The sequence below is a fragment of the Eretmochelys imbricata genome, chromosome 5, assembly GCF_965152235.1.
Source record: "Eretmochelys imbricata isolate rEreImb1 chromosome 5, rEreImb1.hap1, whole genome shotgun sequence".
Taxonomy (NCBI): Eukaryota; Metazoa; Chordata; order Testudines; family Cheloniidae; genus Eretmochelys; species Eretmochelys imbricata.
This window is the reverse complement of record NC_135576.1, coordinates 2532965-2557619: the sequence shown is the minus strand read 5'-3', so window position 1 is coordinate 2557619 and position 24655 is coordinate 2532965. Positions and strand designations below refer to the sequence as shown.

The 24655-nt window shown below is 56.5% G+C and overlaps 1 protein-coding gene across 1 annotated transcript; it reads right to left on the bottom strand.

Annotated features, from left to right (window-relative positions):
* Nucleotides 1-6113: 6113 nt before the first annotated feature.
* On the bottom strand, nt 6114-19797 carry FANCG (FA complementation group G). The gene is made up of 14 exons (XM_077816974.1): nt 19645-19797; nt 19432-19522; nt 18526-18657; nt 17658-17851; nt 16169-16322; nt 14013-14143; nt 12869-13015; nt 11824-11984; nt 11446-11512; nt 10753-11093; nt 10422-10462; nt 9515-9679; nt 8988-9120; nt 6114-7014 (listed from the first exon to the last, which is right to left on the bottom strand). Exons 1-14 carry the CDS (start codon nt 19795-19797, stop codon nt 6903-6905), a joined length of 2022 nt encoding a protein of 673 aa, XP_077673100.1. The 3' UTR covers nt 6114-6902.
* Nucleotides 19798-24655: the final 4858 nt, after the last annotated feature.

Below are 24655 nucleotides of genomic sequence, written 5' to 3'. Positions count from 1 at the left end.
CTTGAATATCTCCAGTTTCTTTACAGAGTTTTGTAGCAATGCAAAATCTTGCAAAATACTGCTTCTAGACTGTCCATTCTGAAGGCCTATCAAAGGTGAAGTTCTCTGGGACACTGAAGTGTGGTATGTTGATGAGATCCTGCAACCTTTGTTCTCTCTCTTTCTGTTCTTGTCTGGCCTAATTGACTTCTGACACCATGTCATGTACTCCTTGTACATGATAGGTTACAGGGCTACTACTGGCAGGTCAGACTCTTGTACCAGACATGGACTGCCTACAGCACTTCCTCCCCAGAGAGATATACCAGAGATGTGCTCACTTTAATGCACTGCCAGCAATTGGTGTGTTACCCATGGTTTTCAGAACCCAAAGCAGTGGTAACTTAACTGGTTCATTCCAGGTGGTATCAGAAATAAATCAATGGGAACACAGAGCTTTCGGCTGATGAAAGATTAATACAAGTAAGCGTGCTCTTATCTAAAACTACTATTTATTAGATTTAAGCACACACAGACATATGCAATAGGTCTAGAACATCCCAAATAATTACCTAAAATCTGAGATGGTATCAAGTAATTAGCAGCAGGTCAGCGATGGCCGGTCACTTCCCCACCACTCTATTATCTAATCTTTTTGTAACTAATTTTTACAAACATATAGCTCATAGTGACCCCCTACTGGGTCATCACTTCTCCTAACTTCAATCCACTACTTATCAACAAAACATTCCTAACAATCTTAGCTATAATAAGCTTTTATATAAAGGGCACCCAGACTCAAGGTCTCCATCCATTTATTTTCTTTCACTCTCATAATTTGTTGATTCTTTTCTCCCCACCTCCGATTCTGATTAGCAGAAACTGCAAGCCTGCAGCTAGTATTTGACCTTGCCTCCAGAAGCCCTGCTTATTAATTCATGGGGGCTGAATGCACACAATACGGCTGCCATTAGCTTGGTCAAATTCTGAAGTAACACCCCTCAATTCTGGGGTAACACATGTTGTGAGCTTAAGTAGGGTATGTTGCACGCAGCACGCCCTAGTGCCTAGGTGCTGGAACTAGGGGTGCGGGAGGTGCTGCAGCACCCCCTGGCTCGAAGGGGTTTCCATTATATACTGGGTTTACAGTTTATGGTGCTCAGCACCCCCTCTATAAGAACTGTTCCAGCACCTCGCACTAGTACTGGAACAGTATAATACAGTTTAGCATTGCAGGACAGTGATTCTGGCAGGAGGAGGGCCCTTCCTTTTGGAAGGCGAGGAAATGGATCAATGCCAGCGATCTGGAGACTGAGGCGATGAGCTGTCGGTACTGAAGGGCGTGTTCTGCCATGCTCACTCTCAGACCCGATCTACGCCAGGAGCGCTTTGCCAGCGTGGCTGTACTGGTTTAGTAGGCCAGTGGAGCACCCGAGTGCGGCTGTAGCTTAAGCCGGCAAGAGTGCAGTACTGCCAGGACAACCACCCTGGCACTAGGGTCCCTGTTGGGCCAGATCAGACCCCTCCACACCTGGGCTGGTGGAGCTGTGCCAGCCAACGTCTAATGTACACTGTGCTGTTCCTGCCCCGAACAAATGCTGATTCTGTCAGCCTCCTCCCCCAGGAAATGCAGCCACTCTGCCTTTGCTGCTGCAGCTCCCCGAGCCAGGGCACAGGGAGCTGAGGGGGCATTGCTGACATCACCAGTGACTGAACCCTGCCAGCGGCAGGGCGAAAAATGACATTGTCCCTCTGGCCAGGAGTGGCACGGAGAGCGTTTCTGTTCTGGCAGGACAGTACCACCACTGCAACCCCACCGCTGGCCTGTGTGCACCTCCCCACCCCCAGCAAGAGCCACGCCACAAGCTGCACGTTCAGCCAGCACACTGCACAATGACATTGATCAGTGCCACCATCAGTTTTCCTTTTCTTTTCCTAGTAACTCAGGTCCAACTGGACACAGTCACGGCTTCTCTCCTGGGTCTGGCTGTGAGCGTCCAACCCACCTCCTCCAAAAAAGGACTGACTTTTCTCCCAGCACAGTACTCAGCAGGGCGCTGAGAGATCTGCTAATGCACCCTACCGTTTTCTGGGAGCCTCCTCCTTCCAAAGGGACAGCAGGCAGGCTCTTAATCTTCCCTTCTGGAGGAAGCCTGTCTCCACAGCAGAAATGCATTCATTTGATCAGCAGTCACAGCTCTTCAGCCCGTGACGTGAGCCCTGCCCAGCAAAACAAGTAATGGGCCTTTCACTGCTGCCTGCAAAACCCAGGTAACCACTGGGATTGCGCATACATGGGGCACAGAGTCCCTGGCGTCAGGCACAGCATTCAGTAGCCGTTCTCATTACACAAATCATCCTGCTCTGGTGTGAAACAAAATGTGTTTATCATCACAGCCCCTTTAATGCCAACCCATGGGCTGGAGGGGGTTTAAATGTCTTTTTGTTATTTAAATATTTCCTTCTAAGGGGCAGGGCTAATGGAAAACTCATCTGTTAAGTGAGAGGGGAATGGCTGGGGTGAGGCCATCCGTTCAGGCACAAAGCCAGACAGCACCCCCGGCTCTCGCCATCAAGCTGGCATCACTCCCCCGCCCCGCCCTATGCTTTAGGCCCCTTTACCATGTCAGCTCCTAGCACATATTTTGGGAGGCACATAGCACAGCTCTGGGCACGGGCAGAAATAAATGATGATCGGGGACTGCTGTCGCTCCCTTCCCAGGGCAGAACAGCAGAGCCACATCATCCAGGAGCCTGAGGCACGGGCAGGCACAGGAGCTGTTGGCTCGGCTCTTGTGGGGCGCAGGACCACCTGGAACCCGGATTGTAGGGCAGGAGGCTCTCAGCTAATTGGATATAAACAAGCACCCAAGTCGCCCCCCACAGTCTCTGCCCTGGGCCAAAGATGCTGCACTGACATTCCACCATGTGGTCAGGAGAGGGCAGCAAAGTCCAGGTGTGCACGTCAGCTCAGGGCACGTCAGCTCAGTACTGCTACCACGTACAGCTGGTGTGGACTCTCAAAATCCACCCACAGCCGCACTGGGCCCTGCCTCATGCCCATGTAAAGCTAATCTGAACCTCCCCAGATCTGGCTATTACTCTCTAGACCCAGCACAGCCACACGCATAATCTCATCTAACATCGGCACAGCCCCCATTCTCTCCTCCCACTGTCCCCTTCCTTCACTCATGAGCTCTTCGGGCCGTGTCTGCCTCAGTCTTTGTGCCGGGCCCGGCCTGAGGAGGTCCTGACTCTGATTGGAGCCTCTGGGGGCTACATCCTAGTGGTATCTCCCTTCAGCTCCCAGCCCTGATACGCACAGGCATCCCACAACATCAGAGCAGTGGTGTGTTTAACACACATGCCATGGGCCCCACCCTCAGCAACGTTGCCATCAATGACACGGGCTTTAAAAACTCAGGTTGTGCTAACCCCCATATAATGGCACAAAGGAGATTAATGCTTCTCTACTATTGCACTAGCTAAGTGCCAGGTTACACCCTTACCCTGTGCAACAAAACCATCCATGTCTCCGCGAAAAATGCAAGCAGGCAACCAGCGCAATGAGCCGCCCAAAAAGCAAGGGTGCCGTACTATGTCATCTACCCGCCACGGTTCTGGAACAGTCTGCCAGGCCCTGCGCAGGTCTCTGTTGGCACCAGTCAAATTCAGCACCTGCTGCTCTCCAGAGCCCAGAAGGGCCGGCAGGAGAATATAGTTTATTCGTGCAGCCGGCTGGGGACAGAGATGATCACGGAGCCCGCTAGTAACCTATCAGTATGGGAGGGATGGGCACTGGATCATTAGTGGTAACAGCCTCCCTTACCACGTTGGCAGCATGTGCAGGAACTGGCCGTAACGTGCAGGACAAAGATTGGACCCTCAGAACAGCTGCTACCTGGCACGTGGACAGTGGAGAAGCAGATGGTCTTCAGCCCTGCCCAGCACACACTGTGCCCTAGAGATGCACAGCCCCCATCACGTCAGCTGCAGTCAACTCCCCAGGGTCATGCTGGCTCGCTGCTGGCCTGGAGGAGCTGTTTAGCACTGTCCTAGGTGCAGAGGGTCTGCTGCAGCAGGAAGGCTCCCCAGGCAGACCCCAGCCCCTGAGGAGGAGAGAGAGCATGGCCCTAGGGAGAGCAGTGCAGGCCACAGACAGGCCAGCTAAGGCAGGAGTGTCCAGCCTGTGCACATGTGCTGCTTAAACAGATTCAAACAGGGGATAAGGTGTAAAATGTTAACAGTGATAGTAATTAACCCCTGGAGCAGTTTACCCAGGGGTGTGGCAGATTCTCCATCACTGGCCATTTTCAAATCAAGCTGGGATGTTTTCCTAAAAGATCTGCTCTAGTTCAAACAGCAAATTAATTCATTCAGGGCAGTCTGAGAGGCCTGGGTTATACAGGAGGTCAGACCAGATGGCCACAGGGGTCTCTTCTGGCCCTGGAACCTATAAAAACCCTACGCAGACAGGGACACCGCTCCTTCCCCCCAGAATCCCCACATTTGTGCAGGGGGAACCCACAACTTCCCCAGCATCCTCCATTGTTCATTTCCCTACCGTGGCAAGCACTGGAGCCACCCAGCCCCTGGGGAGAGAAATGGGACTGGGGGGCCAGCCAAGCTGGGAGGGGCTCAGCGAGCCAAGCTGCAGGTTTGCTGCCCCCTGCAGAGCTGCCCCTGAGCTGCCCCCTTCCCAAGGCCAAGCCCCAGCTTTCCCTGCAGCATCGGATGAGGCCTTGGGAGCTGAACGCCTGCCTGCTCTGCACCATCGCTCCCTGAACCTTACCAAGGTCTGAGCCTTGCCGATTGCCTGAGGCCCGGAGCTCTGCAGTCTAATTATGCTATGGTGAAAAACCATTTCCTCCCACTGCCTTTCAGTTCCATTTCAGGGGTGAACTGATTGAACTCTACTGCAGTTCTCATTGATTAGACAGACGGTTGCTGGTTCTATCGGTTATTCAGGGTGTCAGTTTTAGCCTTCTAAATCTTTGTTCTCCTCAGATTAATGAATGGATTCATTACTTCCCTGTCCCTCTCTAGATTTTTCTTTGGTAGAAAAGCAAAACGTTCACAGGAGAACATTTAAAACTACTCGAGATTGTGTCTTTTTCCTTAAAAACATGAGAAATGTTACTCACTTATACATTAGAAAAGACAAAGCGTTGAAAAACCAGGGGCACAGGGAAGATATTGGGGACTAGCCCCAGAGACCTGTGTGTGTTGGGGGGGGCAGTGAATCTCCCCAGTCAGTCTCACCCTATGTGCACGGAGGGGGAGAATGTCCCAGAGGCACCTCAATCTAGGAGGGTCCCCTGCTTGGGGGGAGAGGGTGTCTCAACTCCTTCACTCTATGAAGGGTTCCCCCCAGAGCAGTTCCCCACCCCCTAGCTCTCTCCCTTAGAGGGTCACTCCCTTCTTTAGAGGCTCAATCAGTGGCTCATTCCCATTGCTTCTCACAACTGTGCCCCAGGCCCATCCTGCAGCAGATGGGCCTGCCAGACCAGCCCCCACTCCATGGTCACACATCCACCCCCTCACACCACAGGTGGTCATGAAGCTGCAGCGCTTGACTTTGATTGGCTAGGAGCCTATGCACTTAGAATCATAGAATATCAGGGTTGGAAGGGACCTCAGGAGGTCATCTAGTCCAACCCCCTGCTCAAAGCAGGACCAATCCCCAATTTTTGCCCCATATCCCAAATGCCCCCCTAAGGGATTGAACTCACAACCCTGGGTTCAGCAGGCCAATGCTCAAACCACTGAGCTACCCCCCCTTCCCTCCTCCTTTCCTGATTGGACAGGCTGCATACCCCCTCCCAGAGACCCCCTGACTCAGGAGACTCAGACCCTGCAGCTAGGGGCACCCTCCTACAGCCCTGTGCCTTCTCAACTCACCAAGCAGAGATCTCCTCCACAACTCCCCACACAGACCCTGTATGGCGCCATGGAGAGCTCCTGCCCCATACTGGAGATCAGCCCACCAAGCACACAGAGCATCTGCCTTGTGATTACACATGGAGCTGATCCTCTCCTCCATGCCAGACCCTTCCCCACCCCCCTTAAAGAGCCCCCCAGGGCAGCTAGGTCTGACCTCTCTTCTCCCCACAGCCCAGGCCCAGCATGGGCCGATGCAGAGCCATATCTGAGCAGACCCCCTCCTGCCCTGGCCTGACAATCCAGCCAGCACAGCCCTGGCCTCCCTGGTCCACAAGCTCCCACCTCCATTGTGACATTCACTGAAGAGAACATGGATACCCTGCCCCCGCCTCTCTCCGCTGAGATATTTCTAAGCTGCCTTCACCCTGGGAACTGCTCCCCCCCGCAGCCCCTGGGTGCAGCGTAGTTGGAGGAAGCTGCTTCGGCTCAGACAGAAAGGCAGTGGGGGAGCTTGGTGCCAGGAACGCCCATGTGTAGTGATGGCTCTGGTGCCAGGACACAAGAGAGTAACTGCCAGCAGGGAACAGGGGTTAGAAATACAGATTGCCCTGTCTATACCAGGTGACATCTTAAAACACACCTTTTCTCCTACGGTAGGCGTGGCCCCATGGATCCAGCACGCAGGCAGCCCCACTCTCCACGGCAAGGGGACACGGAGGCAAGAGGCTCCTGCCATTCCCGACAGTGCCAGGGCAAGCACCCTGAAGCACACAATGCTTCGCTCTTAACGTATACAGTCCAGGAAAGGGTTAGAAGAGTGCGTAAGCTGAACACACCGGGGCTTGGCCTGCTCCCACGTCCTTTTTATTACAAAAAATAGCTTCATTGTGCTTCAGTGCCTTGGCTAGGAAGAGTTCTTCTGCCCAAGGGCAAGCCAGAGTCCCGGGAAAGCCTCCAGAGCCTAAGGCCGTCCTGCTGCCCTCTGCAGGGAAGGAGATTTTAGCCGTTGCATGACTGTGGGGAGGGAGACGGGGATGGCTCTAAGGATCCTGGCCACTGGTCCTCAGATAGTCCTGCAGATTCCTCGCAAGAGACTCATCATGTGGGAGGTTCACCGGCTTTAGACACGACACCAGGTACAATGGGTAGGGCCTGAAAGAGACCAGGGAACTGGTTAGGGAGAAAGGCCTATTTGGGTACCATAAGAAAGGACAGCTGGCGGGAGAGTGACAACAGCTGGGATCACAGACACCCCCGTGAGCTACGTGCAGAGACAGCAACAGTTGGCTTCTGAAGCCTGCCCGAGGCACTGGAACCTACCCAGAGCAGCATTCCAGTCTGAGCTGCCTCCGGAGAAGGTGCTGGGCAGGAGAAAATTCCTAGCACCAGGTTCATCCCACACCACTTTGTCCAAGCTCCTTAGCCCCAGGGCAGGAGCTGCTTCAGGTCAGACAGCAGCCCTGGGGCAAGGGGTAATTCTGGCTTCATCACATACTCCATCCTCTCCTAGCCAGGGCTGGCGACACAGGCCATGGCCACACTACAATAAAGGTGTTTTTAACATGTTAAAATCCTAGTGCCGACAAGGCAGCCATTGTTCTAGCTTTTGCTAGTGGGTGGAGATAAACCATACCGGGGAGTGTAGAGTTCACCACCAGCAACAGGTTAGAATTACAACTTGGGCTGTCAACAGTAGGATCTTAACACATGGTAAAAACAGCCCTTTTCCCAGTGAGGACAAGGCTGTACAGGCTGTGGGGATTCAGGAGGATGGACGAGCGAAACAGGGGGTGTTATTTGCAGGGTTCATAGATTCCAAGGACAGAAGAAACCACTATGATCTAGTCTTGACCTTCTGTAGAACACAGGCCAGAGAGCATCCCCCAGATAATTCCTAGAGCAGAGCTTTTAAAAGAAACATCTGATCTTGATTTAAAAAGTGCCAGTGATGGGGAATCCCCCCCCATCCCTTTGTAAATTGCTCCAGTGGTATGTCCCCTCAGTTAGAAATAAGGGACAGCTTTTCAGTGTGATTGTGTCTAGCTTCAACGACCGGTGATCAAACTGTGTTTGACTTCTTTCTGCGAGACTGAGGAACCCAGTATTACAGATTTGCTCCCCAGGTAGGTTCTTATAGACTGATCCAGTCACCCCTTAACCTTCCCCTTGTGAAGCTAAGCAGACTGAGCCTTGCTATAAGGCAGGATTTCTAACCCTTTCATCTTTCTTGTGGCTTTTCTCTGTTCCCACTACAATTTACCAAGCTCCTTTTCAAACAGCGAGCAGCAGAACTGGATCTGAAATCACTGGGATCCGGCTTGAAACGAAGCTGAGCTTCAGGGTCCCCAGCAGGGATGGCACTAAGGTTTTGGCTGTCAGGCCCCACTCCCTGTTCTACAAGGAATCCCATGCTCTGCTGGACCCTCCCGCCTGGGGACTGACTCTTTTTCCTACCTATGGGCTCCATGCCAACTCCCTCCTCTCAGCCCATAGACACGCCCTCCTGAAATCCGCCTGCTGACTTCAAGTCCAACAGGGCAAAAAGACAAGAAAGCAGCAGATCCCATATTAGCCCAGAGTGGAGGTGGAATCAGGAAGTTTTGGGGCTCACTCCATGCTCTGCTGCAGGAAATCCACCCTGACCTGGCCCTCAAGTTCCCTTAGAGCCAGCCAGTTCCCAGGTGTCAGTCCAGGGCTAACAAGCTGCTCCTCTGGGCTCTCAGGGGAGGGTTAGCTGGGCAGTAACAATCGAGGCCAGTGGCACAGCCTGGCATCAATGGTCTGGAGCCACCTGTGTGAGCATTGCTAGGCGTCAGAGCTGAACACAGCAGGTGGATGGGCTGCAGCATCCCTTTGTCTGCAAGGGGTCTCGCTGGGAAATGACTGCCCCGATGCTGTGCAGTGGGCTCAACTCTGCCCCCACCTCCTGTGCCCTGCAAGCATTGGAGGACTCGTGTGCAGGTGTGGCCCAGACAGGCGCTGAGGCCCAGAACCAGGAGTGGGGCAAGCCCTTAGTCTATACCAGCTGCCTTAGTGCCACACAGCACTTTGGTTACTTCAACCCGCTGTTCTGGAGCTAGAGCCTTGGCCTAGCACCAGCCGCAGCCACCAAGCACCTTACACACCTCCCCACTGCTTCCTGCTGTCCATCTGCTGGGGCAGCATCCGCGTGGACCTTCTGCCAGAGAGCAGCAGCTTCCTGTCGTCGGTTCAGCTTCCACAGAACTTGCAGCAGGTAAGAGGTGGCAGCAGGGTCACCTGCAACACACAGAGGGACCTCAGCCAACACCGGGGACTGCACAGATTAGAAGGAGTCCAGTGGGGGTTTCTGAACCATCCAGGAGGCTGAGAGCCAGGAGGGGCACAGCTATGCGGCAGGAAGCCTTTCCCAGCTGGGTCACTGGCCCAAAATTCCCCCTAGGGCTGACAGGCCAGCACCTTTCACCAGGACAGAGTTTGCCATAGAAACCAAAGGCACTCTGGTGTATTCAGCCAGTCCTGGTCTAGCTGGGTTAGAGGCGGCCTTGCTGAATGGCACTGCAGCTTGGAGGGAACCCAGGGGATTGTCAAACCAGTTCCAATTTCCAGTGGGAGCGCATCACCATCTATGGAAGCCCCAGCCCCGCCCCGCAGCAATACAAGCCTCTGGTACCTGGGCAAACTTGCAAACTGTGCTGGAAATTCATCAAAGCTTCTTTGTCCCGACCCAGCTCCTGGAACTGGGAGCCTCGTCCGAGGAGAGCTAGCAACCTGATCTTCTGGAGCACCTTTGCCTCGGGCAGGGCCTCTGCCATCTCCTCACTGCTATGGATGCTGGCTGGCATGGAAAGAACACCCCACACATGGCTGTGGTGTCCGCTGGGTACCGCTCCCCATATCCCCAAGTTGGCAGCGCTGGCCTGTGAATATTTCCAACTCCCCCACCACTTTGAAAGCTCTGCTGGGAGGGCAGCACTGGCTCCCAGCTGAACGCTGTGCAGCAAAAAGGCTTCCAGTGTGAATCTTAACGGGCAAGAGGCTGGGGTCACAGGGAGGCCTGTCTAAGAGACTGTGCAGGGGACCTCCCTAAAGGACATTAAAGTTTTCAATCAGCCTGACTGAAGATCCCTTCTCTGCACAAATCCTACAGGGATGGAGGCAAATTAGGACCAAGCCACAATTATCTCATAACCCTGCTAATTCTCCAGAAAAAGCCACTTAAAGACCAAGCCCAAATCCATTCCCTAGAACCTGGACTCTCCCCATGTCTCCTCAATCCATAGCTGTTGAACTGTCATTAGGGGGTGGTGTGAGAACACAGGCAAAGGGCAGAGCTGAGCTGAGCTTCCCCAGCCCTGTCCCATCAGCCAGTCTCTGCCAGCGGTCCAGAGCAGATCATGGCTCAGGGCAAGGAGACAGGTACTTTCCTGCCGGGCATGGAGCCTTGTTTAATCCCCCTATTGCTACTGAGCGTTACCATGGCGCTTTCCACGTTCAGAGCCCCGGACAGGTACTAGCCAGCCCCCAGGCTGGTCCCTCCCACGCAGGAACCGCAGCGGGCGGGCTGGGCTGTACTGTACCTGCGCTCACGAGCTGGACTCTCAGGAGGACATTAAGGCACCTGCAGGGGAAAGGTCAAAATCATTTCAGTGCCGTTTCCCGGAAGGGAAGGTCACGTCAAAGCCACGCTGCCCCAGAGCCACTGGATGGGGGGCCCCTGCACCCCCCACCCTGCCACACAGGCCCCGTCTGCAAGTGGCCCCACGGCTCCCCTCCAAGGCAGGGAGGCTACCTGCCCATGGGAAGGGCTCTCAAGCTGCACTCTGCTTCACGCCAGCCAACCGCCCCATCAGGCTCCAAGCTTAGCCCTTGGTTGCCACCTGGGATCACCCTGCCGGCAGATGGAGTCACCTGGTAAACCGTGTTATGGCTTCCTTGCTCTCCCCCAGCTTGGTCCAAGCCCGGCCCTGGTGCAGATATGCAGCCGCCCTCCACACAATACAGCGCAGACTCTCTTTCTGCTGGGGCGGGATGCCAGGTGAAGGGGAGCCGGCCCTCCCTGGCACCTCCCCTCCAGCACCGGAATCCAATTCGATCCGCAGCGTCTCTGGGATCAGGTCATCCGTGCGACTGATGATCTCCTCGCACACAGCTATGGCATCCTGGTACCTCCCGAGCTGCTCCAGGGCGGACGCAGCTTCCAGGAACACCTCCGGGATCCTGGGCAGAGCTGACCTGCCGTGCAGGGGCACCTGAGCAGCGAGAGCAACAGCATCACCCTCAGCACCCGCAACGACACCCAAATTTAGAGTCCAGCTTGAAAACATGGGGACCCCCCCATGTACTGGGTGGGTGAGCTCCCCACCACACGATCCATTCCATGCCACCTCTCGAACCCCAGGCCAGGCCGTTAGCCTTTACTCTGCGGCTCGGGGTGCCCTCCAGGGAGGGGCGGGGGCTCTGTCCCTGCAGAGATTCCGGGACAGGTAGAGGAGACGCTAGCTGGAGGAATGGAGGGAGCTGCCCTGACGAATCCCAGGGAGTCCTCGGACGGGAACCCAGTCACCCCAACACACCATGTGGATTCCTTCCCAAGAGGCTTACCTGGTGCTGCGGCCCCTCCTGCAGCAGAGCCAGAAGATCCAGGTAATGCTCCACTGCCTCACCCACCCTGCGACAGAGAGCGACATGAGGAGGTACCTCAGGCTGCCAGGGAGCAGCCTGGTCCTTGGAGGACAGGGAAGACCCCAAGGAGAGCAGCAGCTAGCAGGCCCAGGACTGACGAGTTCCAGCAGAGCTGTGCAGGCAGCCTCCTGCTTGACTCTAGCCAGTGGTACTGGTCCCCGTGTGGAGGGCAGAGCCTGCAGGGGGGAACTGCTGCTCCATCACCACCCAGACACATGGGTGATGCTGAACGGGGGTTTACCTGGGTGCCCAGAGAAGGGAGGGTCCCAGGTGAGCAGGGGGTGGGGAGTGCTTTACCTGCCAGCCTGGAGGCATCGCTGCGCCAGCAGGTACTTCACTTCCGACGGGTGGCTGCGGCTGAACATGGATGCCAGGGCCGGGGTGTGAACAAGGAGCTCCGTTCGGATTAGAAAGCAAGGATCGATGGAGACAGCCTCCTGAGCAGGGGTCTCCAAAGCCTGCACGGGTTGGGGGGGAAGAAACAGACCACATGGTAGATCCCTGCTGGCACTCCCAGGGAGCTGCAGTCAAATCCAGCTACAGACATCCCAGTCCAGCCAGTCTATATTGCTCACTGCTCCTGCACCGTCCCCTATAGGGCTTCTCTCAACCTCCCACCCGCTGAACTGCAGCCACCTCTGGGGTGGAGAACAGACGCCAGCGCCGCAGCGTGGAGAGGACGGGGGATCTCTAAGAGCCACGCAGAGCAGAGAGAATTAAACATCCGTGCAACATAGCTATGGAGCAACATAGAACAGTTTCTCACCTCGGAAGGGCGGTGGGCCTGGTCAGCCCTGTCCCGTGTTGTCAGGAACTCGGGAAAGATGTCTTCAGTCCCACATTTGCACTTAGTTAATTTTCCAACTCCTGATTTTTAATCGTCTACTAAGCGCCCAGTGAGACCCCTGCGCTACACGTGCCCCCTCACCACCACACAGCTGCCACTGAAAGGAGTGCTCACTGGGCACTGAACTGTCACCTCCCGTCAATCAGCTTCCTATTTAATACACTTGGTGAGGTGTACCTTGCTCCTGCGGCTGGTCCAACAGCCCAACCCTTGATTACCCAATACTGCCAGCGTCCACCTGATGAGCAGGGTGCATCAAGCAGCAGGGCTCCTGCATTTCTAACCGGGGTGCTGGAGGCCCAGCTTGCCTGAGATGATGCCTGCAGCAGCCACTACTGGGCTGTGAGTGGCCAGGCTCAGTGACCCTGCCCCGCCGCAGGGGTAGAGTTCACGTTGGAGGTGGGGGGTGCTGGAGGCTCTGCCCAGGCACAGCTGGACCAGAGACATCAGTGCAGCCACCTGGCTTGTGATGCTTCCCCTTGGGAACAGACAAACCTTGTACAGCAGAGCCAGGGCCTCCAACTCTGCGTCCGTCTCCCCCAGCTGGCGGTACACCAGCGCCGCCTGGGACAGGGCAGAGAGGCACTGGAAATCCACCTGCAGCGCCCGCTTCAAGTGCTGAAGAGCTGTCTGAGGCTTGCCCTGGGGGCGGGAGAGAATCACACACAGCATGATCAGTCACTGCTGACATGGCTGGAATATCACCTGGAAAAGAACATTCCAGGAAACCTGATCACTGCCTGAGGTCACCCTGCCCCCAAAGACCAGGGAGACCGGAATCAGAGAGGCCCAGAGCAGCAGCCAAGCTGGGCATGGAGAGCTAGGGAGGGTCTCTGGCCAGGCAGTGCTGGCTAACCTGCACCCTTCCCACTGCAGGGCAGCAATCACCTCCTGGGGCTGGAAACCAAAGCCCAACCACCTGGCACTCTAGTTTCTCGGCCAGACCTGCTATCTAGGACACATCCCTGGTTAGGCAACATCTCCATCCGCCTCCCCCACCCCTGCCACTCCCTTTGCTGCACACCCCTCTGCAGATCAGGACACGTCCCAGTGGCGTCAGCCAGGCCAGACGGCACGGTGAGGACCCAGTTCTTGCACCCACCAAGAACAGTGATGGCTCTCCAGGATGAATTTGGGGCAGTAAGCACCAGATTCTCCAAAGTCACATCCTATCTCCTCAACTCTGCCCCCACCTCCAGCCCCACTGCTGCCCCTGCACCACTGGTGCTCAGCACTTTTCAGGATCAGGGTTTTTGTAAGCTTCCACACTGCCCTGTGGTGTGGGCCTCCCTCCCTGCCCCGCTGTGCCACTCTCCGCCCTCTGCTTTCCAACTCCTTGGACTGCACTGCCTCAGCCCTGGGCTCACACTTTCCCGCTCAGTGACAAGCAGCCCACCCCATGCAGCTCCCCAGGGCAGGAAGAATCAGAACAGGTTTGTCCTTCAAAATGAGAGACCCATGGGGCAGGGACCCGATTCTGCAGTGATGAGGGCCATGCAAGCACCCAAGACTCGGTCACTTTGAGCTGTTCTGCTTGTCAGTCCATCTCCCGTCAGTCACTCTCCTTGGGGCGATGGAAGCACTGGCCCTTGTACCCTCCCTGCCCCGTGCTACAGGGAGACAAGTGCCAGCTTGTTACCATTTGCTGAGTGCAGCAGCCGATGCAGGTGTAGATCTGGGCCAGGACCCTCTTGGAGCAGAACCCGGATGCAGCTGCCTGGAGCAGGGAGAGGGCTGCAGGGAGATTTCCAGCCTCCAGGCCCTGCAAACCTGAAACATACACACAAAACATTCTCTGCGCTCCATCTTCTTCACCCGCTCTAGGCTCTGCTGTTCACGCTATCCCACGGGCCTGGAACGGCACCGTGACCAGCACTCCCTGCACCCCTCCCATCTGGTCCCATGTAGCCTTCCTGCTTCAATGACCCTCCCCAATCAGTGCATGACTCACACCATGTTATACCCGTCTGTGGCATACCCTGCCATTGCCATGGGACTGTGACCTCCCCTGACCCGCGCAGCACCATGCACATGATATGGGAACATCACTGCCATTGTGCCAAGAGCCAGACAGGCTGGGCAGGGGCGTACCAATCCCAGGAGGATTCATATTCCCCTGCAGAGCCTTAGCCGAGATGCCGCTAGGGAGCAGGCAGGCAGGCAGGGTCAGCCAGGACTGTGCTTGGGCTCGGTGTGAGAGCTGAGGCCTACAGCTCGGTGGGATTATTCCGATTCTGGTCTCCAGACCTGCCCCTTTCTCAGTCACTAACTCAAAGGCTCCACTTGCATCTGGGCCACTGCCCAGAAACACACCTCGGGACAGTCACTTATTGTGATCTATTTACGCATTCAACCCCTCATACGCTAGGCATCCCTCCTGCCTGGGCACTACCCCACCTGCCTGAAACTGCCTCCCAATTAACATTTGTCCCACACCCTTCCTCTCTTCCTGAGGGCACAGCCACCTGGGAATTTTCCAGCTATAATGCTAACCCCCCAGCAGTGCTGAGTTTCCTGGGCCTCTGGCCAGGAGCTCCACAGGGAATGGACTCTGCTGGGAGTCTGGCATGTTTTATTCAGTGCCACGTGTGACAGCACCGACTATCTCCCTTGCTAGCCGTCTCAAACCTCCCTCCCGACTCTTTCAGGTACCAGGTGGAACTCTGCCCTTGGGCCCAGTAGGGTTACCTCTGCTCTGCTAGGACTTGGAATACACAAAGGGAAAGTCATCTGCATCCTCCTGGGGTGGTGGTGGTGGGGGGGGGGGGGCGTGCGGCGGCAGTGGAGAGGACAGGCCACAGCATTAAATAAGCTGGCTGCTTAGAGTGGCGCATGGCATGCTGGGACATGTAGTTCTCCCTATCTGTTTAACACACAGAGGCACTGCCATCAGTTGGCTGCCCCCAGGGTCAGCAGTGGGAAGGGCACTCTCTGAGCAGTACCAATGAGGAGTCCGGTGGCACCTTAAAAGACTAACAGATTTATTTGGGCATAAGCTTTCAGGTCTTTAAGGTGCCACCGGACTCCTTGTTTTTGTGGATACAGACTAACACGGCGACCCCCTGATACTTGACACCTCTGAGCAGTGTGATACTCACCTCCTAGGGAGCTCCAAGGACTGTCAGGACAGGGAGCAAGCGAGAGGCCTGACCAGGGCAGGACAAGGCTCCAATCAGACTGCAGTGAAACTTAGCCAAGAAGCTGCAAAGCTGGCTCCCAGGTGCACTGTAACCCATTCTGAACTCACCGTGAGCCCCCCTGCTAGCCTGCTGCCTGATAGGGGGTCCTTTCTCATCCCCGGCACGGCTGAAGAATGGGGCACTGGGAGCAGGCATATGGGGCAGCCCTTGATGCTGCAGGGCAGGGCTGAGCCGAGACAGGGAGTGAGTCACAGGGGTAGATGGGGGGAGGGCCCCATGACACCGCAGGGCAGGGCTGAGCCGGGGAGTGAGTCACGAGGGGACACAGGGAGCCCTTGTGATGTTGCAGGGCAGGGCTGAGCCAGGAACTGAAGTAGGGCATTTACATGCATATCTGAGAAGATATTGGCATTTATTGTTCAACGCTAACTCAAATAAGAACATGAAGGGCAGGAAACACATTTCCTTCTGGAGCAAGGCTGGTCGCTCAGCTCCTGCACCCACCCCAGGGAAGGGAATGGCTGAGGGAACTCCAGCTGGTGATGGCAGTGCTGGCAGGCTCGGATGGCAGTAGGGCCAGGAGGGTGGCTGGCACTGAAAGGGGAGGAGCAGCAGAAGCATTCCTGGGGCTGGAGAAGGCACCCTCTAACCATACCTTGCAGGAAGGCCGCTGAGGTCCATAGTATCTCTTTCAAGTCCTTGGTGCTCTGCACCACGAGGGGCGACGTGTCCCCCTCAACAGGCACACTCCATGCCTTGAGAAGTGCAAGGAGCTCGTTCTCACCTCCGTGGGCAGAAGGCAGCGGGCCCTGCAAAAGGCACAGGACAGAGATCATCAGCGGATTACTCAGCACTGGAGGCACCAATCCCTGGGACCAGAGAAAGAGCAGGTCTGGGGGGCTGTATCGTGCCTCTTGAGCCGTTAGACCGCAAGCTCCATGTGCCCGGACCACACCCCACAGCAGCCTCCCTCTAGCCTCTTTCCTGCAGCGATTCTCACTTGCTCTGGCAGCAGCAAGCTTCTTCCCACCTCCTGCTGCACTAGATGAGACCAATGGTCCCATTAGTCTGGTATCCTGCCTCCCTGCCCCGGATGAGTTCAGTGTGCTTTCCCCTAGCTCAACAGCATGCATGTGCAATCCATTCAGAACATGAGAGAATCCCAGAGGAGAGATCCTTTGTTCCACGAGCCCTGTGTGTGTGATATCCAGACTCCCCAGCTCACCCCTATTGACACAGCCCTTCTGCTGGAAGAACAGCCCTCACTGCCTTTCCAATCAGCAGGAGACAGTTACCTCTGAATAAGTCAGCAACTCACTCGCTACAGAAGCTGCAGGTCTGCTTATGAACTTCCCTTCCAGTTTGTTTGGCGATCCTGCCAGGAATCTCACTGTGTTGGGGGTTAAATAGCTCCCTTCTGCTGTGGGCTCATGAGAGCCATTCAGTGCGCTTCGGGCATTAGGAGAAAGTTCTAGTACCAGTGAGAGAATTATTCATGCTGAATGGGGAGTGCCTTGATGGGCTCGGGTCTTTCGTTGACACAGCACTTCATGCTGGATGGTTTTAGGACAAATATTTGTACCAACTCGGCACCCTCTCACAGACCTCTGGGCACATATTTAGGCCTGCACAGACACTGCTCTAGCGTATGTTACAGCCACTCAGAACTCACCGTAACAGCAGAAAATCAAACTCAGATCCTCTTGGTCCGAACACAGACCCCTAGCACTTGGACTAGTTGTGCACAGGTTCTGATCTCCACATGCAGGTCTGAGACCGTCCCAGACAGGGTGGAATACACACCTGGCCAGCTCACAGGAGTGACGTGGGTAACCAGATTCATGCTGCTGGGTACAAAGTGATACCTGCAAGGGGCAGAATGGAATCCTTCCCCTCCAATATGGGCAGCATCACATTAGTGCTCAGATGCTACATGGGGGCGGGATTTAAGCTTTCCTCTAAAGCATCAGGTACTGGCCACTATGTGATTCAGGATACGAGAAGAGAGGGACCCATGGCACAGTGCAGTATAGAAAATCTTCCGTACACCAGCCAGGCAGTCAGCAGCTAGGTCCCTGCCCCAGCACTGATCCTCTGGGGAGAAGTGCAGTACAAGTACCTGGAGAGAGGCCATATGGCGTTACCTTGGTGTCACTCAGGAGCCGGAAGAGACCAGTGACGCTCCCCAGGCAGTTTGCTGCCAGCCACACCGCCCCCTGCAGAGCACCTAGTCGATGCAGAGGCGCGCACAGCTCTTCTGTGGTCACATCCTGCAACACTTTCTGCCAGAGCTCCTCTGTGCTGAGATCCTGCCCAGACACCCCGCAAGCCTCCAGCACTAGAAGAGGAAAACAGCCACAGGACCATGGGTCAGTCTGCTCAGGGACTGATCCCGTTCCAGTGGCCTGACAGAGCCTTAGCAAAAGAGAGGCCCTGCCAGGAGCAGTGCAAGCTCCATTGGCTCTAGGAGAGGCACAGAAGAGCTTTCTACCTGCTACGGTCGGAGGAAGAGAACCTCAAACGGAGAGAGAGGAACAAGGGCTCTCCCATGCAGGCACTGAGGAATTAAGGGTGCTCACATCATCAACAATCTGTTGTACCCCAGCCCCCAGAGTCAAAGCCGCCACATTAGCTTTGCTGACTCCTGCTAAACACTCACGACTGCCAAGAGGGAACACGCTTGAATGCTATTGGAGTCCCTCCCCTGAATTTCAGCCCATTTCTCTTATGCTCCCCCAATCCCAAATCACTGTAAGTAAATTAGTAACACTTCTCTTTTCGCTGTGCTACTCTCTCGGGCTCTTCGGGTTTTTTAAGCTCTTTTGTTCCCCTTTGAAGCCCCAAGTCTCCAGACTCCAGCACACTGCAGCTGCCACCTTCACTCACCCCTAGCCTCAAACAGCTGCCAAGGCTATTCATATGACAGCCCAGAGCAATCCATCATCCCTCCCTGGCCTTGCTCCAGCCAACCCAGTGACCTTGCCTCTCAGACACATGGGACATTTTCCTTACCCCTAATGAGCCCATGGTTGAGTCTTTCTGCTTCTCCCTCGACGAGGCCGTCCGACTCACTAACAGCAAAAAGCAGGGAGTTGTAGAGGACAGTAAGCTCCAGAGAGAGGCTGGGGAGAGCAGCCGGCAGCCCTGCAGTTAGAGACCAAAGCAACAAGAGGCTAGCTGGATGCATGAGGGGTGTACCAAACAGCAATCCCTATGGAAGATCTCATCAGGCTGCCCTGCACCAGCAATTGACACTTCCTGCTCTGGTTCTCCATACACCGCCTCAGCCCTAGCATCGCACAGCGGGGACAGCATCAGGCAGGTCTGAGGGCGCAGGTTACCCCCAGCTGCTGGAAGGGTCAGGCTGTGTGACTATGCCTCCCCAGCTGGTTAGGTATTCCGGGGGTTTGGTGCTCCAGGACAAACATTAGAGCCCTTGCAGGTACTCTAGCAAAGCATCGCTGGTGGCGGGGCCTCCCTGGGGTGGGTGATCGTTTCCACACCGTCTCGCCAGCGGCGCTGTAGGGGGGCACTGGCCCTGGGGCAGCCGTGGGTCTTACTGCCGAGAGCGACTCGCTCTGCTGCCTGCCAGGACCCCTTGCTCCTTCCCGGAGGCACGCACTCCGCAGAAAACCCGGCCGCGGGCACTCCCTGGGCGGGGGGCTGCGGCCACCAGCCCGGCGCCCCGCCTGCCCGGTACCCGCCGCAGCCCCACGCTCGGCCGGGGCGGCCAGGCGCAGGGGCCGCGGACTCCAGGGCAGCGTCACCCCCCGGCTGGGGTCGGGGCCGGCCCGCCCGGGCTGAGCGGCGGGGCAGGGCCTGCGCGGGGGCGGGGACGCCCCCCCCCCCACCAGGGGCAGGCCGGGAGGGAGGCGGGGCCCCGCGGGTCGGCGGCGGCGGGTGCGGGGCCCGGCCTACCTTGGATCTTCCGGAGCAGCGAGTCGAAGGCGAGTCGGCAGCGCCGCGCCGCCTGCTGCGCCGCGCGCCCGGGGCCCGAGGAGCGGCTGGCCTGCAAGGAGGGAAGCCGCGGTCAGGGTCTCCCCGCCGGCCGAGCCCCGCAGCCCGCCCCGGCCCCGGCGCCCCGACCCGCCCACCCGCCGGCCGGCCCCGGCCCCCGCGCCCCGGCCCTACCCGCCAGCCCCCGGCCAGCCCGTCGTTCTCCTCCGTCCACGCGCGCAGGCTGCCGGCCCCCGCGGGGGCCTCGCGCCGGGCCCGCTTCGAGCCGCGGGGCCGGCTCCGCTCGCCGGAGCGCGCCCGGCCGCGGGGATGGAGCCTCTGCGCCATCTCCCGCTCGGCCACGCCCCCTCGCCGCGGATTGGCCCCCGCGCGCGGGGCCGGAAGCGGGGATTGGCGAAGGGGGCCGGAAGCGCCGGTTGCTAAGGGAGCGGCGAAGCGGACGATTTGACGTGGCTCCGGCGCGAGCTGTCACGGGCGGGGGCGAGGTACGGTGGCCGAGGGGAGCCCAACCCCCTCCCGCCCCCGGCTTCGAGGGCATGACGCGGGCTGGGTGGGCGCGCGCCGGGCTCCGCCTCTCCCCTGGCTGCGGTGTGTGCAGCGCCGAGCCCCGTTCCCGCCCCCCTTGCAGCACGTTGGGGGAGGCTGGAGCGCTACAGGTGCAGCCCCCAAGAAACACGTGCGGGGCCCCCCGGCTCCAGGCTGCACCTGGAGCCCCCGCTTGCTGCGAATGACCTGCTCCCGCCGAGCCCCTGCCCGGGCTAAGGGGGGCCCCGGCCGCCCCGAGGGGGCTCGTGCCCGGCTACGAACGGGGCCACGGGGGGGGGCACACGGCGCTGCCCCCCCCCCAGTTTGCCAAGCGGCTGCCGTGCACCGGCTGCTCCCCGTCCGCTGGCAGGGGGCTGCGCCGCTCCCCGCCCCACACGCCGACAGAGCCCCGCTCCATTGGGCAGCTCACGCTTTATTTGCAACCAGCCGTTTTGCCGCAGCTCGGAACCAGACCAGCTCCTCCGGGCCCCTGCTCGCGTCCAGTCTTTCACCGTCCGTGCGCCCGGCAAGGAGGTTGGCGGACAACAGCGGAGCTGGGCTCAGAAACCAGTCACGGCTTACCCAACTCGGATTTAGTTCGGAGAAGCAGCATCCAAACTCACAAAGCAAATCGTCCCCACCACCTAACCATTACATAATTAAACAAGAACCCTTATTAAGTAGCTTCTAGCTCCTTCACTGAGGATCTCAATGCATTTTACAGACAACTCAGCCTGGCAATACCCCTGCTCAGGTAGGTCAGTATTATCCCAGTTTTAGGCAAACAGAGACACAAGACGTGAAACAATTTGCCCAAGATCATAGCAAGTCAGTCCCAGAGCTGAAAAGAGACCACAGCCTTCCCACTTCCCGTTCCTCTGTTAGGAGCACTCACCAACTCTGTCTCATGACTGGAGTTGTCCAGAGGTGATGCTTTTAGATGGACTGCTGCCAGTTTGCCCCCTCGAGGCTCTGTTATAAATCTCTACTCACTGGCAGAGACGCCCCACCCACTTCCCCCTTGCAGGCAGAGTTGCTCCAGCGGAAAGAAAAGTGACAATCAGATCCACAGAGATGCCCGGTTGTGCTCAGCATCTTTAGAGCACTTTGCTCCTGAGCGCTCAAGGTGCTCTACATAAATGGCTCTGTTTCCCCCATTTTCCAGATGGGGTCCCTAAAGCACAGCAAGGTGAAGCAGGTTTCAGAGTAACAGCCGTGTTAGTCTGTATTCGCAAAAAGAAAAGGAGTACTTGTGGCACCTTAGAGACTACAAGTACTCCTTTTCTTCAAGGTGAAGCAGCTTCCCCAAAGCCACGTGGTCAGTCAATGGCAGAGCCAGGAACTCAAACCAGGTCTCCTGAATCCCAGCGCCATGGGCTGTCTGCTGGACCACACAACCTCCCCAGGGGGCAAAGGCAATGCAATGCCCAGGGACCTACTGAGAGGGTGTTGGCATCCCTAAGGGAGGCAAATGGTTTAAAACATTTCAAGGAAGGATAAACAGAAATAGGATGAATAGGAGTAAAAGGAAACGGGCTTAATCATAGACTGGTGCTGACAGCTGACGTGTGAAGCTATGGAATAAACCAGACAGGACCAAGGCCTTGAGAACACTGTCTGTGACCACCTCCCACCTCTTGGGGAGGTTTGATAGAGATTTCCCACCCAGGCTTTAGAAATTAGACCTAAACACACAAATGTGTCTATGGCTCTCCTGTGCCAGGAGCTCTGCACACACTGCACTTGTCCAACACTTGGGTGGGGTGTGCATGGCCAAAATGGAGTTTTACACCTGCACAGACAGATCCATTTCTAGGTACTGGCCCTGATCTGCAAAGCCCATGATCGACTAGGCCTGCATCCCATGGGTAGTGTCTCTGCACAGTGCCGCAGTAGACAGGGTGGAGGGACAAGGTTGAGGAGCAGATGATGGATGACCCTCCTGGCCCCATGTCATAACCTACTGAAATCCCCATTCAGGGGGCATCAGGGGGCTCCAGCCTGGCCCTGCTTTGGGAACAATGCAAATCTCCCCGCTCTGCACGGAGTCCACCCACCCCTGCCTGGAAGGGAGGGGGGAGAATGTGTGTCAGGCCCCGGCCAGGGCTCACTGGGATGCTGAAATTGTAACAGCGCTTAGGTGCTGTGTTGACAGGCTGAGAGAGGAAAGAGATGGCAGGATTTTCTTCCTCAGTAGCACCCCTTGAATTCAGAGACCGAATACACCCCTAACTCCCCTAGGACCCTCATCCCCTGGCTGGGCCCAGCGAGCAGCAGCCTCAGCGCTGCAGTTCAGAGTTTTAAATTAACAAGCACCACGAGTTTCCTTCACTGCAACAACCAGCACATCACGCTTCCAAGCTCTCCAAGCACTTGACAAATATTAACTCATTTTCCCGCAGCGGACAGGTGCTGCAGCATGACCCTGGGGCTCTCTGGTACGTTAACCGAAATGGCAGCTAAGTGGCGAGGTTCAAGGGCAGCTGGAAAAACTACTACAGAACTAGTAACAGACACATACAAAATAGCAAGCGTGTTGATAGCCCCCGGTGGGTCATCTGGCTGCTTGGACTCAGTTCCTCGGGACAGCAGCCTAGTCTCCCTTGGTACAGCGACCACGATAACAGGTCCTGAATCCTACCTGGGGCTCCTTGGCACTCCCATGATATAAGGATGCATTCCATGAGCCCGGTGAAGATGTGCACCCTGATAGCGCAGTGCAGGGTCTCTATGGAATTAGATTATTTCTACTTCACTGATGGAGAAACTGAGGCAAAGTGATTTGCCCAAGGTCACACCGTCTGTGGCAGACTGAAGATCAGAAACCAGGAGTCCCAGCTCCCAGGCCTGTGCCCAGATTCACGAGACGACCCTGTCGCTACAAGAACAATGGGATTTAAACATTTTAAAGATAAAAGATTCAAAATCAGTTTCCGACCCACCCTGCGCTGGAAGGGGACACAGCGGGAGTTAAATAGTGAGAAGAGGCAGCGTTTTGTGCTTTTCATGGAGCTAGGACTCCTGGGCTGCGTTCCTGCTCGCCCACAGACGCATTGTGTGACCATGGCCATGCCACAGCCAAGTGCCTCAGGTTCCTCAGCTACGAAACGGGGATAATCCGGAGCTGACTGGGCGGAAGGGGAAGGCTGTTAGCTGCTAAGCGCAGAGCTCTCCAGGGACACGCACCGAAGTGCTGAGCAGTACCGTGAAAGCTCCTGAAGAAAGGCAGGTTGGCTGATGTTTGGGAGCAGGGGAAAGCAAAGCCCAGAATCCTGGGTCATGACAGGGATGTTTTGGGACAGTAATACAGCTTTAAAGACCACAGAGATTTGTACTGGACCGCAAGGCTGTTCAGACTAGCGGCTGCTGACCAGGCTGCATGGCTGGGCATCATGTCAACGCAGGTGATACGGTGGAGGTCACTCCCTGGCTTCAGCAATGCGAGTTGCCTGACTTTCTAATGCCACCTGCACGTCACATGCCCATGGGGCAATCCCTGCCAACTGGCCAGCAGGACTCAGTAGGGTCTGCACTAGCAGCTACAGCAGAGAACCATTATATAACAGGTGACCTTAGCTAACCAACCTGCTCAGCTACTATCCAAGGGAGGGCAAACACAGGGCCCACAGAATTACAGTGATGAACCCAACCCACCCACAAGACACGCCCCCTTCAGACCAGCTGGGTGCTTTGGGGCTAACAGTAGCAGTTCAGCCAGCCAGGATAACTTTGGAGGCCCTAAAAGGACCCAGAGGCAGGAGACTAGGAAGGGTCCAGAACTACCCTAGCCACATAGCACAGTGAATTGAAGTCAGACATGTACACCTCTTCCCAACTAGTTCAAAACCAGAAAGAGATGGGCAGCGAAAAGCAACCAAATCAATGACCCCCGGCAAACCTTTCTTCGCTCCTTTTGCCCTCGAGAGCTGCAGTCACACAGTACCGAGCACTTCACCCACCCAGGGGTGGACAGCAGGGTTTAATAGCACCAAGTAATGCCACAATGGCTTAGGGCAGGAAGTGAAGAACACCCTAACTGCAGGGGGAATTTAGGGAGACAGAATGGGACCATCCCCACTGGAATTTAGCCAGCTCCATGGTTAACCCCCCAACCCCTGCAGAGAAGGGATACAATCTCATGATCATAAATAGGAGCAGTGAGGTTGGGACAGCTCCTTTGAGACATCACCCGGGGCTGGAGCACCCAGGTCAGTACTGTGAAAAGCACCATGCTCTGAATCATGACCACCATCACCTGCAGCACTTGGGGTTTTCTTACAGATCTTCCAGACACATGGCCAGGCCCCTCCCTGCCAAGCTTGTGAGATGTGGCCCAGCCTCAACCCCAGGTGGTGCCTCAGCGTGTCTGAGGGGCTAAACTGTCAGTCCTGCAGGGGTGTTATCTGCTCCCAAAAGCTTTGGAGCACTGGTCTCTGGCCACCGATGAGCACATGCCAGTGGCTAGGCCTGCAGTTCTTGGCTCTCCCTTCCTCCTTTAACAAGGAACCTTGTTACTAGGCCCTGTCACTACCTGGCTGTTGTTCAGCTGTGCTCACGAACCAGCCACGCTGCTTGGGTCACTCAATCACAAGGTTGGGGTTGGGAGCAGCCAGAGCTCCACAGCAGATTCAAGGGCATGCACCAGAACAGGAGACAGGGG

Bases quoted from the DNA above. Each gene is read 5' to 3' on its own strand.
- FANCG (XM_077816974.1), bottom strand. From the start codon at position 19,797: ATGGCGCAGAGGCTCCATCCCCGCGGCCGGGCGCGCTCCGGCGAGCGG. The intron at 16,323-17,657 runs GTAACGCCATAT...TGCCTTTTGCAG, and splicing joins GGCTCCTGAGTGACACCAAG to GGCCCGCTGCCTTCTGCCCA. The intron at 10,463-10,752 runs GTGACTCCATCT...TTTCCCCTGCAG, and splicing joins GCCATAACACGGTTTACCAG to GTGCCTTAATGTCCTCCTGA.